The sequence below is a fragment of the Chrysemys picta genome, chromosome 2 (assembly GCF_011386835.1).
Source record: "Chrysemys picta bellii isolate R12L10 chromosome 2, ASM1138683v2, whole genome shotgun sequence".
In the NCBI taxonomy this organism is placed as follows: Eukaryota; Metazoa; Chordata; order Testudines; family Emydidae; genus Chrysemys; species Chrysemys picta.
Genome location: NC_088792.1, coordinates 239,162,577 through 239,179,966, shown reverse-complemented (window position 1 = coordinate 239,179,966; position 17,390 = coordinate 239,162,577). Strand labels below are relative to the sequence as shown.

General features: G+C 40.7%; 1 protein-coding gene across 1 annotated transcript in view; it reads left to right on the top strand.

Moving 5' to 3' along the window:
* The window catches only part of TPD52 (tumor protein D52), a 203,056-nt gene that overhangs the window by 83,038 nt on the left and 102,628 nt on the right, over window positions 1–17,390 (top strand). The window contains exon 6 of the mRNA XM_042844739.2: window positions 16,127–16,308. Coding sequence (XP_042700673.1) covers window positions 16,127–16,308 — 182 coding nt within the window. The remainder of the gene's footprint in view (window positions 1–16,126; window positions 16,309–17,390) is intronic.

Below are 17,390 nucleotides of genomic sequence, written 5' to 3'. Positions count from 1 at the left end.
TACTCTTTCCAGGTACCAAAATAAATAAATACATTTTCTCTATTGAATATGTGTGGGTAAATAATAAATATATGTTTAGCATTACTATATTTTTCTGCTTCTTGACATTAAAACTTTCTCCCAAAACACAGAGATATATATTAAATTAATGCTGATTTTTATATGTTCTAGATACGTAGATTCTAAGGCTACAAGGGACCACTGTGATTATCTAGTCTGACCTCCTGTGTAGAACAGGTCTTCTGACATTCTGTGAACAATATGTGCAATATAATTAACAAGGGCATATGCTACAACATCAGTATTGTTGTATTACATTATTTTGCCACCTACATATATTTATTCAAATTGACACCATAACATAATTTCTGTTTTCCACAGTAGTGAAGGGCTGCTTTTTATATATCTAGACAACACATCTATGAAAATGCCTCTGACTCAGAAAAGGCAAAAGTCACAACATAAAAAATATTATCAGAACCATAGGAAAAAAAATTATACAGCAAAGAAGTTTTGATTTAAAAACAGGGTAGTTCAGGAAAAGAGATTGTGTACTATGCCAAACATAAAAATAAGATGGCTGTCGTTTAAAAACTGCCTACATGGTACTTCTTGAAGAACATGGAAAATAACATGTAAAGTATAAAACTAAACAGTTGGAATGCTTCATATATTTGTCTGTTCACTAATTACATGATAAAAACTAAATTGTCATGTCATATTCTAAACTTGTAGTTGAAGTTTAATCCTTAACTTTCTATTTCCTGATTCTTGTAATAGTTTGATAGAAAGCAACCAGCATGCACATTAAACAAAGTTTTTTGTGTTGGAATAAAAATCTCTGGTAAATTATTTTCTCTCCATGTATAATTTTTAATATTTTTGTCAGCAGTCACACGCTAATCGCTTTCTTTTTCAACCAGTGACGCATCCTTCCATAGCTGCAATTCAGGAGATTAAGCAATTAACTATGAAAAAAATAATTTATATGTCCAATATATGCCAGCAAGTGTTCACTATTAATCAAATATGAATGTAAAGTGTTAGAAAAATGGTATAGAAATGTACTGTATTGTTTGAGAAATAGTGTATGATCATGTAATTAAAGACTACATAATAGATTTTAACATCGAATGGCGCCATTGTAATAATCTAGTTTGACCTCCTGCATGATACATGCCGTAGAATTTCACCCAGTGATTCCAGAATCAAGTCAATGACTTGTGGTTGAACTAAAACACATATTTTAGAAAGACAGACAGTCCTGATTTAAAATCTCCATTGTGACGTGTGCAAGAGGGCAGAGTTAAGGTTTCTAATGTAACCTGACTTTTGGCATTTTCTGATTTCTGAGTGCAGCTTTAACATTCTCTTTATGTAGCTTTGTCTCTTGGATTTTGTGGGTTTTGTTTTATTTGTTTTAAGCATAACGTTGGAAAAAATAAAAACATAAGAAAAAACTTCACTTTCTATGACTTTGTAGCTCAGCAAGCTTTAAACAGGTTGGCAGTAGCACTTGTAAATCAATGGTTTGGAACTGTCTATCCAGACGCCCTTAGAATGTCCTGTCCCACATATGCAGGAGACTTGCAGAAGGAGTTGCTAGATGCATAGAGGAATGCAATGGGTGGGAGGGGCAGAGAGAGACCCTCTCATGCAAACTTTTAGCAACTGCATGCTTCAAAGGCACATCAGAGCAGGTCTTCTTTACACAGGTCTTATAAAGTGTGCAGCAACCTTTCCCTAAAGTCTTTGTATCTTCAGTATAAATGAGCTAGCCTGGAATACATGTGCAGCATGGGCTCCTTAGACGAATTACTTACATGCTTAGGCACTTATTCTGCAAATGTGAGTAGTCAGGGCCTTAGTGAAAAACCCTTTGCAAAATAGTACTGCACATGTGCAACAAGTGGTTTTTGAAAGGCTGTATGTATCTTGGTAAAATCAAAACTAAATTGTGCTAGAACACCCAGATCACTCCTTCTAATTGAAGGATATTTAAATATCAAATTTCAACTTTCAGCCCCCATCATTTTGGTTGTAGAGTTGTTGTTAAAGTAGGAACAAGATTTTTTTTTATATAATGGGAAAATTATACATGTATTTTTCACCCTCTTACTCAGAATAGCTTTATTTTTAAATTTGGAAAAAAAATACATCTTTTTAGGCCGGGACTAAACATGAAATAATTTAAATCCAAAATATGTAAGTTTCAGAAAGTTATTAAATGAATAGAATGCAGATACTTAAGCAACCTCAATCAAAGCAGTTACTGTTACTCGTGGTATAATTCTATTGAGACTGGATCATTTCTTGCTTTTTTCTTTCTTTTGGTCACTATTTCCAAAATTCCTTCACTGCATTATTGTTAGCATATTGAAAGTGTCTGAGTAAGAGCCTCCAGTTTTCACTGTGCTCTTTCAGTTTTCTGTTTTGTAATGTTTACTGTAACTCTTATTCATTTTTTTCATCTTTTCTCTGAATTTTGACATTCCTCTACAAAGTTTGCTTTGTTCATTGGTCTCATTTTGAAGACTTGTTTATGGTTGGTTATTTTTCTAAATTATTATTAAATTGAAATAAGCAAGAAGGAATAATGCTCTCAAAAAGGCTGTTGGTATTCATTGCAATAGCTGTTGTATGCATTGTTTTTCAAACTACTAGAGAAGATTAAAATGTATTACTAATTCATATATTACCAGTATTTTCAGTGCTTTAGTTGCAGGCAATGACCAGTTAACTTTAAAATATAATAGACAAAAATAGGATTGTGGTGACTCTCATGCTTACAGAAATGACCCAGGACAACATGTTTCCTAAGAAGAAAAAAGTTTTTAATACAATATTTTGTTGTGTGAGAATATCTTCTGACTTTCCATCCAACTGCCTCCCAAATCCCATTCAAAACTCTCCTTTGTGACTTTCCAAGTCAGCATTTAATTGTTTTCTCTGAGTTAATCACAGCTTTTCACTTTCTTTGTTTTTGATAAAACATTCTTCTTTTATGACTTCTCCTGTTACCCTGTTTTATAAAGCAACTTTATTAAATAAAATTTCTTCCTGTTTCAGTTTATACAGTAATTGTTTTTAATTCCTGTTGGTAATGAGATCCATGTTTGTGCTCCCTACCATTATCTCCGATTGTATGGAATAAAGTAAAAAAGTCTCTTGTTTTAAAAAAAACGAAGAGGTCGATCTTGTCTTTGTGGTTGCCCATGTTGGCTTACATGTTGAATCTGTTGGGAAATACTATGAGTTTTAATTGTGTGGGGGTTTTTTATATGCCAGAAACCCAAAGGCCACTAATGAGGGAGGACAAAGAACTATACTATGGTGGGAAAAAATTTCAAAACATAGTGTGCTTTAAAAAAGTAAACACTGTGTGTACAGTATTTAGTTGTAACTATACAAGTAAAAGTCGAATATAATTGAACATCTTACTTATGTGCCTTAATAGGTGATTTTTACTAACAGCTGTATTTACTTTATTCACATGCTAGCTAAAACCTTTGATTTGGTCTGTATCATGCAGGGTTGTATGATCAGTGGTCTTGTTTAAATTTCTATTGTGTGCCCAGGTTGATGTGTATATTTTGTCCGTACACCATTTTGATTTTATAAGCAGTGTTGTGATTACAGTCTGATATAATTTGTCACATGCAGTGGATTCAATGAGTGGTAAGTCTTGAAAAACATTACATTTAGTGGACACTGGTCAATTGCTTTGCTTTTTAGATCATTAGACTGCCAAGCTAGGATGGGTAGCAACAGTTTTGCCATCCATATTGAATTGTATCGTATCTGGCAAAATAGGAAAGAAAGACTTAATACTTCTGGTCTGGTGATATTTTCAAATCAAGAGATTAACAACTAAATCAGTACTGTTTACTCCTGGGAAAATTCTGTGCAGATTTCCTTTGCTTCCTTGCAGAAAATGGTTTCTGTGGGGAAGCAAAGAGAAGCTTCACCAGTACTCACTCACCCCTCATTGTCAGTTCAGCAGCTCAGACGCATCTGTTTGTGCTGTCAGGATTGTGTGGAGAAGTAGATCACTGGGGGGAGGGAGGTCTGGGGATCCCCCGTAGAATCATAGAAGATTAGGGTTGGAAGAGACCTCAGGAGATCATCTAGTCCAACCCCCTGCTCAAAGCAGGATCAACCCCAACAAAATCATCCCAGCCAGGGCTTTGTCAAGCTGGGCCCCAGCTTCCCAGGGCATTAGTCCTAGCTAGGGGAGAAGGAGGATGGAGACAGAGTTCCCCTTCCCCCTTCCCTGCAGGGAGTAGCCAGGCTGGGTCAGATCAAGCCCCAGAAACTTCCCGTGGCTGCAGGAAGCTCTGCACTGCGAGGTGGGGAAGAGGCTTGGGAGAGGGGTTTCAGGTGCGGGGACAGGGGTGAGGCTCAGCGGGAGGGGTTGAATGCAGGGGCGCCCAGATACAGGGGGCTTGGGCGGACAGGAAGAGCAGCTCCCTGTACAGTGACCTCTCCTCCCACCCATGTACCCGGAACACCCCAACAAGCCCCCTCCGCATCAGGAGCCCCCCGCACTCAGGCCCCCCCACCGAGCCTCACCCCCTGCATCAGGAGCCCCCCATACGCGGTTCCCCACCCCACTGGGTCCCAACCAGGTGCACCCTGACCCCCCACTTCTCCAGCCCCTCACCCCCACTTCATCTGGATTCCCCTGTAGAGTCCTATTCCCCCGGTATCCAGAACCCCGCACTGAGCTCCTGTGCATCCAGATACCCCCCCTGCATGCAGACCCCCCCCCCCCCCCCCCGAGCTGCCCGCACCCAGATTGTGCCACACAGAGCCCTGGTACTCTTGAGGGAATTCTTTGAAGAATTTTAAATTTTTAGGTGAAGTTCTGCATATTTTAATGGTTAAAATAACACAGAAACACAATAACAATATAATCACACCATTTTCAATTATTTTGGTAATTTATTTCAAAATACTTGTCAGCAAATAATTGAAAATGGTGTGATTATATTGCGTTATTTTAACAAATAAAATACGCAGAATTTTGCAGAATTTTAAAATGAGCTCAGAATATTTAATTTTTTCGCACAGAATATTTATTTTTTTGGCACAGAATTCCTTCAGGAGTAACTGTTGAATGGTGTAATGTGGAGAAGACATGCTGCACTGAAAACATTGCAGGGCTATATGTAGGGCCCTACCAATTTCAGGTTCATGATTTCAGGTATTTAAATCTGAAATTTCATGGTGGTGTAACTGTCGGGGTCCTGAGCCAAAATGGGATTTTGTGGTGAGAGGGGGTCCCAGTATTGCCTCCCTTACTTCTGCACTGCTGCTGGCGGCACCACTGTCTTCAGAGCTGGGAAGCTGAAGAGCGGCAGCTGCTGTCCGGGAGCCGAGCTCCGAAGGCAGTGCCACCACCAGCAGCAGCACAGAAGTAAGGATGGCATGGTGTAGTATTGCCACCCTTACTTCTGTGCTGCTGCCTTCAGAGCATCGATGCAGAAGTAAGGGTGGCATGGTATGGTATTGCTACCCTTCTGTGCTGCTGCTGGTGGGGTGCTGCCTTCGGAACTGGGCACCTGGCCAGCAGCTGCTGTTCTCTGCCCAACCAAAGCTGAAGGCAGCACAGAAGTAAGGGTGGCAATACCATGATCTCCCCTACAATAACCTTGCGACCCCCCTGAAATCCCCTTTTGGGTCAGGACCCCCAGTTTGAGAAACACTGGTCTTCCCCATGAAATCTGTATAGTATAGGGTAAAATTACACAAAGACCATATTTCACTGTCCGTGACGTGTTTTTCATGGCCGTGAATTTGGTAGGGCCCTACCTATATGTGTTTGTGTGTTATCCTTAACTGAAAGTCAGAATGGAATTTGGGGTTACATCATAGTACAACACTCTTGTATGGTCCAACACTACAAAAATATTAATACATTCTGTACAGCAAATAGGCCACAGTATTTAATATTGTAAGTATAAATACTTAGTGTTCATTCATCAGCTTCTCTTTGCTTCTAATACCACCGGCTAATAGGTGAGATGAGCCTGTGACACAGCAGAAATAATACTTGTTTAATCCAAAAGGAAATTATGAATAATATTTCTCTGTGAGGAATTTGGAGCTGCTGTGTAATAATTTATGAATACTGTATGTTGGCCTGGTTAGTGGGGTATTTTCTGTATGGCTAATATTTGATTTAAATCAACAGGGTAAACTTTCTCGAAAAACAGGCAGGGAAGAATTGCTCAAGATAATCCCTTTCTGTGCTAATAATTGAGAGTTAAAGAATAATGCCAGGAATCTTAGCTCTGAAGATTTTGCCCCCTCTCCAGCTAACTTACAGAACTGGTTTGGACCAAGACACGAAAGAGATCCATAGAACTCCAACAGGTTTAAAAAAAACACTCTCTAAAGGGCATGTGTAGTAGTTCAGGGGAAGCAGACTGAGACTCCAACATCTGATGGGAGTGTCTGAAGAAGTTAGGCCTTGCCTATATTACCATCAGGGGATGGTAAGCCTCTAGGTAAGTAGATGTGTGTAGACTGTTAGGGCATGTCTGCACTACAGACTTAAATCACTACACTGTTAGGTCGACTTACATCCACCACAGTAATTACTGCAGTGGCTGATGTCCACACTACCCTCCTGTCGGTGGTGCACGTCCTCACCAGGAGCGCTTCCACCAACTGAATAAGGGCAGTGTGTGGGACTGAGCGCCAGGGCTGTCCTCTGGGCTTCTCGCCTCCCCACCAGGAGCGGGGGGCAGCCACCTGGGCTTCTTGCTTTCCTGAGTGGGGTGCTGAGTGGGTGCAGCCCAGTTCCGAGTGGGAAGCCAGGGACAGCCTGGCTCTAGCCTCCAGGCTTTCTTGTCAATTTCACAGCTACAGCCTGGAGCCCTGAAATTGACCAGATAGCTAACAGCCCATGTAAGTAACGCAGCAGACATAACTACAGTGACTTAAGCCCTACTCTTTCGTGGAGGTGGAGTTATGTCGGTGTAGTAGAGCACTTACATAGGCGGAACGAGGCTATAGGGTGTACTATCACATAATTAGGTCGACATAAGCTGCCTTATGTTAACCTAACTGTGTAGTGTAGACCAGGCCTTAGTTGTTCTAAAATCCTTTTTCTATACAAGCTGAAACTTTGTTCCTACTTCTAAAATACACAATACTTCTGTTTTAAAAAGGCTGTCTGACCAGAAATACCACTGGTCACAGACTTCCAGTAGGAAGAATCCCAGGTGCCCAGACTCAGTCAGGCCTGCAGGTTAAGAATGCTTGATACACAGGCTTCTGTAGCCGAGCTCCAGTCTAGCAGTGGAAGAGTTGCAAAATTCTACTTTGGGATAGATGAAGACATCAGGCCTAATACTTGAGAGGGTTCACTCAGATTATATCTACATGGCAAATTAAAGGTGTGTTTTTAACTCTATCAAGTATCGGGGGTAGCCGTGTTAGTCTGTATCTACAAAAACAACAAGGAGTCCGGTGGCACCTTAAAGACTAACAGATTTATTTGGGCATAAGTTTTTGTGGGTAAAAAAAAACCCACTTCTTCAGATGCATGGAGTGAAAATTACAGATGCAGGTCAGTATTTAATGCCTGCATCTGTAATTTTCACTCCATGCATCTGAAGAAGTGGGTTTTTTTTACCCACAAAAACTTATGCCCAAATAAATCTGTTAGTCTTTAAGGTGCCACCGGACTCCTTGTTGGTTTTTTTTAACTCTGCTTAGCTCATCCATATTAGGTAACTTGGTTTAAAGTAGCAGTGATGACACCGCAGCTCGGCTTTTATCTTAGGTTAGCAGCTTGATTTAAAGCTTATAGGGGAGCCTAGGGTTGAATTTGAGCTGCTAACCTTATTTAAAAGCTGAGTTGCTGTGTCTTCACTGCTGTTTTAACCCAAGTTAAGAACACACCTTTTTTGCGGTGTAGACATACCCACAGCTGACTTGAGTTTGTGCTGCAGGACTGTTTCATTGCACTGTAGACTTCCGGGCTCGGGCTGGAGCCCAGGGTCTAGGATCCTGTGAGGTGGAGCTCAGGCCGCAAACTGAGCCCAACATCTGTACTGCAATTAAACAGTCCTGTGAGCCTGAGTCAGCTGGCATGGGCCAGCTGTGGGGGTCTAATTGCAGTGTAGACATACCCATTGGGTCTTTCATTCTGTTGGACATCAGTTACTGCAAGACTATATTGTGCACGAGCTGCCTTCAGCTATGTGCATGCAGCTCCCATTGGCTTTAAGGTGAGAAGTATATGCATAGTCAGGGCAAAGTTTGGACTTGAGTACAGAAACTCCAAAATCTTATAACAGTTTATTATCAAAGTTACAAGCCTTATCTTTGGGAATTGGCCTTTTAAGAATTGTACGGGTTGCTGTTTTTAGAGTTAATGCCTGGAGCACATTTTGGTTAAAGGGTGATGGTTGGAAAAAAAAGTGGTATAACTGAAGAATAAAATTTGTTGGTGGTTTTTTTTAATAGAAAACTCTAGAGAGAGACTCACTAAGTGGGTTGTGTAAATAGTTACTGCCTGGGTAATTTGTACGACCATTTATTTAAAATTGCTAGAACTTTCATTCCTATCTAAATAGTAATACGTAACTTTTATAGGTACAATAGTGCAAACCATAAGCTCGTTTGGCTAGTAAATAGAAATGAAATATTTATTGTAAAAAAATACAGTTAAAGTGACTTAATGGTAATGATTTTCATCAGGTCAGATGAGGATTTTTTATTTTATAGTAGACTGCCTACTCCTTCTTGTTTTCCAATTCTGTTCTTAATTGCTGTGGCAATACAGTACCTCTCACTATAAAAGACCTATTTCAAATAACACATTTTTTTTCTATTTTTATTTGTTGTAACTAGGCAAGAGATGTCTGCCCTTGTCAGCGTTTTACACTAGCAATCCTATATTTATGTACATGATAGTTGCATTCTTCACATACTGCTTTATGTTAACATCATTCATTCCACAGCTGCAGGAATTTAACCACCCATCTCATTTATCCATGTTTCATTTGTATTCCACGCATTCCAACATGCACACTGCTTGTCCTTGCAAGCAGACATAAAATATGTTTGTAGGTTTTTCAAGACCTGTTGCTCATTGGGTGGGATGGGACCACCTTGTTAAGTTGGGGGCGGGTGTTTACTTCAGAAAATGTGCATGGCCTTCCTCCATTACCTGGGGATCTTTTACTGAGGTTTGGGTCTATGATTTTTCCATCCTTTGTTCGAGAGATACTGTCTTGCAGAATATTTAGTTTTAGGGAGAGACCAGATTCTTAGTATTTCTCATACTGACCTATATAGTGTATATAGGAAACTGAACATATCCAAAATGTTGTGGTTTGTGTTAAACCCTTCTGGCCTCTTTCCCCTTTTAATGTCTAGGGTGTCGAAAACAGTTATTTACACTTAATTTGCCTAGATTAGTGGTGGGCAACCTGCAGCCCATCAGGGTAATCCGCTGACGGGCCGCCAGACAGTTTGTTTACATTTGCACGGCTGCCCGCAGCTCCCAGTGGCTGTAGTTTGCCGTTCCCAGCCAATGGGAGATACAGGAAGCGGTGGCCAGCACGTCCCTGCAGCCTGCTGCGCTTCCCGGAGCTCCCATTGGCCGGGAACGGCGAACTGCAGCCACTGGGTGCTGTGACAGGCCGTGCAAATGTAAACAAACTGGCGGCCCGCCAGCGGATTACCCTGATGGATCGTGTACAGCCCGCAGGTTGCCCACCACTGGCCTAGATGTTTGACACCCTTTTTGTACATCTGATTTTTATTTGTCATGTTTTTCCAAATTTTTCAAATTTTATCTTCATCATGATTATATATATTTATATCGTAGACCGGTCTGAATGTTTGACAGGAAAGCGAGCAGCTGTAAATAACTTGAGGTTCAAAGGTTTGCGCTCTCAATTCTGTTGCACCTACTGGAAGAAAATAATTAGAGGACACTTAGAAGTCATGAAGAGAAAACAACAAATACATCAGAAGGTGATCTAAGAGTGGAATTATATGTTCGGAAGCAGCTGAAGACACACAAACCAACATCTAATGAGAAATCCTGGAAGTTGCACAGAAAATTAACAAAAAAGTTGCATTTTCTGCCACCAGATTGTAAATGAACATATCAATGGTGATGTTAGCCCACAGAAGTGTCTTGGGGCTCCTGTACACCAATGGTTAGAACCTCATCCTCATCATAGCAACTTAGAGGAGAGTCTCCCTGCTTCAGGCACATGGGTTTGTAATAAATCTCAAGAAGATCCATAATCCCTTCTGAGAGAATTGTCCACCTAGAAGTCAAAATAGGTCCAAAAGAGAGAGGCTTCTTGGCACAGCAAAGGTTCGATGAGACCCAGATGTTGATCTCCATGGTGTCAAGGAACCAAGTTTGTCCATCCATCTTTACCTGCAGCTTCTGCGGCTTCCAGTCTTATGCATAAAGCCTATTCTAAGGGCAAGCTTGTACATAAGAGAGCTTCAGGGTCTAAACTATTTCCTGCAAGAGATGCTTAGAAGAATGAAATATTATCCAGAGTGACCCATTTCCCTCAGTTTGTGAAAACAGAAAGCCCATATGATATTAATATTATGAGTTTTCCCTTCACAGTCCCCAAAATCTTGATCACAGATGTCAGGCTTTCAGGGTGGGGAGCTCATTGGGGATGTCATAATACACAGGCAATATGCTTGAGATCATTGAGGCTTCAGAGCATCAGATTTCTAGAGATGAGAGTGCTAAGGGTAGCCATTGGGACTTTCAGGGTATGTCTACACAGGGATAAAAGCCCTGTGGCATGGCTGTGGCTGGCCTGGATCCGCTGACTTGGGCTTGGGACGAGGGGCTAAAAATCACCGAATGGATATTCAGGCTTGGGCTGGAGCCTGAGCTCAGGGACATTCCAGCCTTGCAGGGTCCCAGAGTTCAGGCTGCAGCCCAAGCCCAAATGTCTATGCAGCAGTTTTTCAGCACTGGAGCCCAAACCCCAAGAGCGCAAGTCTGCTGATCCAGGCCAGCCAAAGGGTTTTTATCGTTGTGTAGACATGTCCTCAGAATCACCTGCAGGAGCAGGTTCTGGGTCAGACAACACAATGACTTTGGTATACCATTGTCTGGCAAGGCGGCAAAGAAGCTTGAGTCTAAACACAAATCAAAGATCCTCCATGGATGCAGTGACACTGAGCCTCCATCAGGAGGATCCACATAAAAGAGACAGTGAACACAAAAGCAGCTAAGACACCAGCATATGGACAATTCGGTGGTTTCTGTATCAAGAAGTATTCCAATTCCTGTCCTGGAAGTGAGGCCATGCCGCAGGTGGGCCTATTCATATCCAGTTGAAACGTGAAAACAAGGCTCTTCTTTGTCAGCCAAGCAGATAACCAAATATGTCTCTCTATACATCCCTTTTTCTTGTTTCTGCTGGTGAGAATAATTCAAAATATCAAACTGGAGGAAATGATAGCCATTCTGATTACCTAGGGTTACCATACGTCCGTTTTTTCCCGGACATGTCCGGCTTTTTGGCAATCAAACCCCCGTCCGGGGGGAATTGCCAAAAAGCCGAACATGTCCGGGAAAAATACTGGCCGGGCACTTCCTCTCCCGCGGCTGCTCTGCTCCTCCCCGGACTCAGACTTCGGCTCTGTTTAAGAGCCAAGCTGCCCGAGCCAGCGCTACCGGCTTCGGGCAGCCCCCGTGCTTCCGGACCCTGTGCCGCCGGAGCAGAGCAGCTGGAGCCGGGGAGGAGAAGTGCCCAGCCGGCGGCTCAGGGTCCGGAGGCAAGGGGGGCTGCCCGAAGCCGGTAGCGCTGGCTCGGACAGCTTGGCTCTTAAACAGAGCCGAAGTCTGAGTCCGGGGAGGAGCAGAGCAGCTGGATCCGGGGAGGAGAAGTGCCCGGCCAGGGGCACAGGGTCCGGAGGCATAGGGGCTGCCTGAAGCCCAAGTGCCACCGGCTTCATGGTTTGCCGGGCAGCCTCCAGACCCTGTGCCCCCGGCTGGGCGCTTCCCCTCCCGGGCTCCAGCTGCGCTGGGGAAGCGCCGGCCAGGGGCGCAGGGTCTGGAGGCTGCCCGGCAAACCGTAAAGCCGGTAGCGCTCGGGCAGCCCTTTTCACGTGGCTGGGAGGGAGGAGGGGGAGTTAGGGCGGGGACTTTGGAGAAGGGGTGGGGAAAGGGCGGAGTTGGGGCGGGGGCGGGAGGTGGGAAAGGGGCGGGGCTAGGGGCTGTGGAGTGTCCTCTTTTTTATTTTTTAAATATGGTAACCCTAGATTACCCCAAATTGGCCAAGAAGTCAGTAGGCTAAGTACCTAGTAGAGTTGCCACAGAGACTGCCAAACCATCATCCAAGCAGATAGGATTTCCTGTTCCAGGGCTCAGCCTGCATTCCAACTCAAAGATTACCTGAGCCTAGTAGCTCAGTATTGAGTGCAAATGCCAAAATAAGAGTGGATACGCCTCCAAAGTCATAAATACCTCTCGTAGCCTCCCATAGACTCCTAAATTCCTAAGTCACTTTTGAAAATAGGGACTTAGGTTTTTAAGTCACTTGATGCTATTGAACATTTTACCCAATGCTCTTAAAGTCTAATGTGGAGGTCAGTCAGTACTCATTGTAGATTTTGGCATTGTCTCTAAGGTGCTAAAAAGTGCAAGAAATTATATTTGTGCTTTTCCTTCAAAATACTTTAACAAGCAGAACCTTAGACAATTTTTACTACTTAGATATGAGGATTCAAATGCAATAATCTATTTTATAGGATCTTTAGGATGATTCATTTTAGATGTTTGTTTGTGTCATTTGAGCAGCATGTAGAGCAGTCTGAGGATTAGGTGAAGTATTACCTAGATTGCCGTATCACCTGAAGAAATACAAATGGTTAATGCTTGCTGTCAGCATTCCTATTGAATCTGGCTTTTATTCTCGAAGCACTGTAAGTGCTTTTGTAAAATTAATTTACTTTACCCAGTTGAATTTAGTTTATATTGTACATGCCTAAATTTGAAAAAAAAAAGTGTGCATTAGTGATTGCAAAGCAGGAGGTTTTTATACAGGATACTTATGCTGGTGGTGCATCAACAGCTACTTCTATCTCTCGTTAAATAGGTGTTTTTTATACACAATTGCTTAAAAGTATTTTAGTCGGAGTCCTGGGGTGCTACTGTTTACATTGGTAGTTTCTGAATCAGCAGATTTGCCAGGCATCAGATCTCTAGCTCAATTTCCAATTCCTGAGGTTTTGCTATGTCAGGACAACCCAAGCTGTTTGTGCATTCCAGTAAGTCGGAATTCAAAACTATCCCTTTTTGTTATGACGTTATTAGAAATGAGGTTGCCAAATTTACAGATAGAACATGATGGCACTGTTCTCGCTACATGATTACTGCTGTGTGGCTGCTAACTTTTTCAGCATCTGTTTAGTTTAGGCTCGGGTATGTGTGTTTTTTATAGTGTCATATTTGATGAATAACACAGAACTATCTGTTAAGAGTTATGAGGTAGAAACATCTTTGCTTCCCATTAAGCATGCTTTTGATTCTTTGATTAAATACTATATGGTTTCAAGTAGTTTGAAATGTTTTAGTTTTCTGATTGAATAGTTTGTGTCTTGTGCTACAGTCTCTTGTAACAATTAAAACACATTACTGCTGATGCGTCAGTAGGTTGTTTTGTTAGTTCCTTGGCATGAAGAGATTAGATTTCCCACTGCAGAGGGTAAATAGTATCATAGATGTCTGTAGCCAGTGGTACTCTATATTTTAGACTACATTGTGTAGACTATATAAAAGGTGGTAAAATGTTAGAGCCTGTAATGTCTTATTTACCATTTTAAAATGACTGGCACATGGACTAACTTCACTACAGATGGAAGTAGGTATAATTCCCTCACTGCTTACATCAGCAGTGAGTTTCACCCAAGCTTTCTAGATATTGAGCCTTATCCTGCAAGGCCGTGGGCTCCTGTGAGGTTCTGATTCTTTGATTAAATGGGCCCCCTAATCCCATTGGAGTTAACATCACATGGGTTAAGCCATTCTGAGCACCTTTCAGGATTGACCCACTATACAGAAAAAAGTGATCCAACTGTAATTTTAATAGCATTTAGTAGCTTTGAGACTTTTGATGCTATGTATTAAAAAAAAAAAAAAGGCAGGAAATTACTAAAAAGCAATGCTTCTCCAACCTCAACAAAAACTCTAACGGTTTGGCTATTTGATTATTACCCATTCCATTGAGATTAAGAGCCCATATGCCTTGCCTTAGAAAAATCAGCGGCTGAAATTATATAAAGAAGTTATTCTGTTAAGGTAATCATTGCTAAATTCCAAAAAGCAATTGATGAATGTGTTCTGTCTTTGCAACTTATGAATAAAAATGTTCTTTTTCATGTACTTTCTGTTTCTGAGAGGTAGTGTCTCAAAAACCCACGCATCACTCCACAAATTCTCTTGCTTCCCAGAAAAAGGCTGTTACTGTATTTCATAGGTATCCATCTTAAAATTAACCAAACTTAGTATCTTAGTAGTTAGTCTTGTTTTTATAAATGCTGCTTCTTTCTGACTATGGTATATCTAGGTATTTTAAGGCTTTCATTTCTTAATACTAAGATTAAAGCCTTTTACTTGGAATATTTAGGTACATAATACCCTGTGTATAGAGTTGAGTATTTACTGTTTGGTCTAAATTTTCTTAGACTTTTCCTTTGAGTGTTTTACTCCTTGATTATGTATTGTCACTACTGGCTGAATTATTAGCTGTAACCGTACAGTTAAATGCTCTTGTCTTGTTTCCAGATCTTTCATGTCAGTCACATTATGCTCAGTTAGCATCAGCCATCACAGATGGCAGCTAAAGTACCTCAGTTTCACAGAGATGTATTTTTCAGTTATTGTTTTTAATTGGATGTAGAGAGATGTTTATTAAAATCCATGGATGAGTGTACTCAAGAAAATACAGTCGTTATCAGACATAATTGAGACAGATTGGGGACTTAAGGGAGCAGGTCTCCCTGAAACCAAGTAGAAAAAGGGGAGGTCTCCTTTTGCTTGAGGAGGAGGATTTGTGGTCCCCAATTGTCTTCAAGGGGAAAAAATAGTGTTCTATGTATTTTGCCAGTAGGCACTTGAATTCAAGTGTTTTGTTTGAGATTTTGGTGTATGAGAGAGGGGAAAAAAAGGTGTTGTTAACCCATGCCGTAGAGATTGCTTCTCAAACTTGGGGTCGTGACCCCTCAGGGAGTCGCAAGATTATTACATGGGGGGTCGCAAACTGTTAGCCTCTACCATCAAACCCAGCTTCACCTCCAGCATTTATAATGGCGTTAAATATTTTTTATAAAGTGTTCTTTAATTTGTAATGGGGGTCACACTCAGAGGCTTGCTGTGTGAAAGGAGTCACCACTGTAAAAGTTTGAGACCCACTGCTCTATGGGTATTTAAAAAAATCAAGTTTGTATATGTACTTCCAAATCATTACTCCGATGAAATATTTTCCATGTTTATATGTGGGTGTTAATAAAAAAAGCTCTGAACATTAATCCATAATTTGGACTGTTCCTTTGATTATTTAAATACAAAAGCCAAAAAGCTAAATTATCAAAAAGTAAAAAATAATTACAGTCAGTAATGTCTTGCCAAATGTATTTGAATGCATTTTCAATGAGGAAGCAAAATGTAGTAAATTAAAATCTAATTTTAATGAGGTTCTACATGCAAGTAGATCATATCAATTAGGAAATATACCTTTTAAAGAACTATTACATTATTTTATTAAGTTATTGATTAGTTAATGTTTATAGAACAATTTGAAGACATGCCTGACTACATAGGTGCAAAGTATTATTTATCATCTTTATACTGTATAGTTGAACTATTAAAATATTGCCCTTTTTAATACGTGAAATGTTTTGGATCAGAGAAATAATATACCATAACTGAGATCCTCTCAAAAAGAGAATTTACAAAAAGTGTGCCAAGGACATGAAATCTTGTATTGTATTGTAGTGAATGGCTCTTGTTTATACATTAAAAATAAGATTTAGTATTTCGTTTAGACATCAGTTGCATTTTATGTATAGAAATATATGTATCACATTTTTTCTTTTTTATATTTATCTGTAGGTGCCTTCAAAGAACGTGGAATCCTTTGCATCCATGTTGAGACACTCTCCTTTAGTTCAGATGGGGCCTGCCAAAGACAAAATTGTCCTTGGTCAAATCTTCCACGTTGTAGAAGATGATCTTTATATAGATTTCGGTGGCAAGTTTCACTGTGTGTGCAACCGACCAGAAGTAGATGGAGAGTAAGTAATACTATTGTGGTAAATAAATAAAATTTGCAAGAAAACCAGAATACCTAGGTAATCAGAAATCTTTTTGGAATGATCTCAGATAGGGTCTCTTTGTAATTTATAGATTTTAAACTGCTGAACTATAGATTTCAGGTGGAGAACTAATCCAGATCACAAAAAGATTTGCTTTTGCTCCGAAGTCACTGCATTAAGAGCAGATTCCCTTACATTATCAATCATTGGCACGCAAACGTTACAAACTCTTAAAGTCCAGAGGGGAATTGCTTTTGTTAAAAGTGTGATTCGTAAAAAAGAACTTTAACTGGAGATCCAAAATAATTTATTTGTTAATGTTTTCTGTCTTCTTTTAGTTCAGCTTTTTAAATTGTCAGAATTTTATCTTTGCACCTTGAAATGCACATTGGCTACGAATGAATAATGAACAACTGGACTGAGATAAATTGTGATGACATAAATGGATAAATATGATCCAGTTTAGATTCATTGCCTGTTTCTAGATGAGTGCACCACTAATATATTTGTGTAAGCTTTTCTGATGAGCAAGATGTATGCATGAAAGGTCAGATTCCTGTATTTGTAGATGTTGGTTTCAAAAGAAATAATGAGTTAAAACCATCTATTTCTGTAGAAAATAAGCTTTATTTTTTTGAGGAGAAAGATGTTTCCGCTGTTATGGGTACAAAGAAGATAGCATTACAAATGTGAACTGAATATAAACTGGATTCATTGTTTTCTTCCTCACTTTTCAGGGACAGCTCCATATTTCTGCAGCTGGGTTGCAGATTGCCCAGTGGCAATGGTAGCAGCATGAAATTAACAGCTCAGTTTCACTTTTGCTATCCTGAAACTTGTGGCGTTGGTGAAGCGGTTAGCTTTCTCATGCAGGAGCATGATTCCTATGAGCAGTAAGGAGAACAGGAACTGAAATAAGGAAGGAGGTCCCAAAAACAGGGACTGGGGAGGAGCAAAGTAACGCAGACCCACCGTCTGGCAGCAGACTGGAGGCTCTGGTGAGGCAAGAAGAGACAAAATTCCTTTTCCCTTCCAGCAGCCAGAGGAGGGTGGAGCTTTAG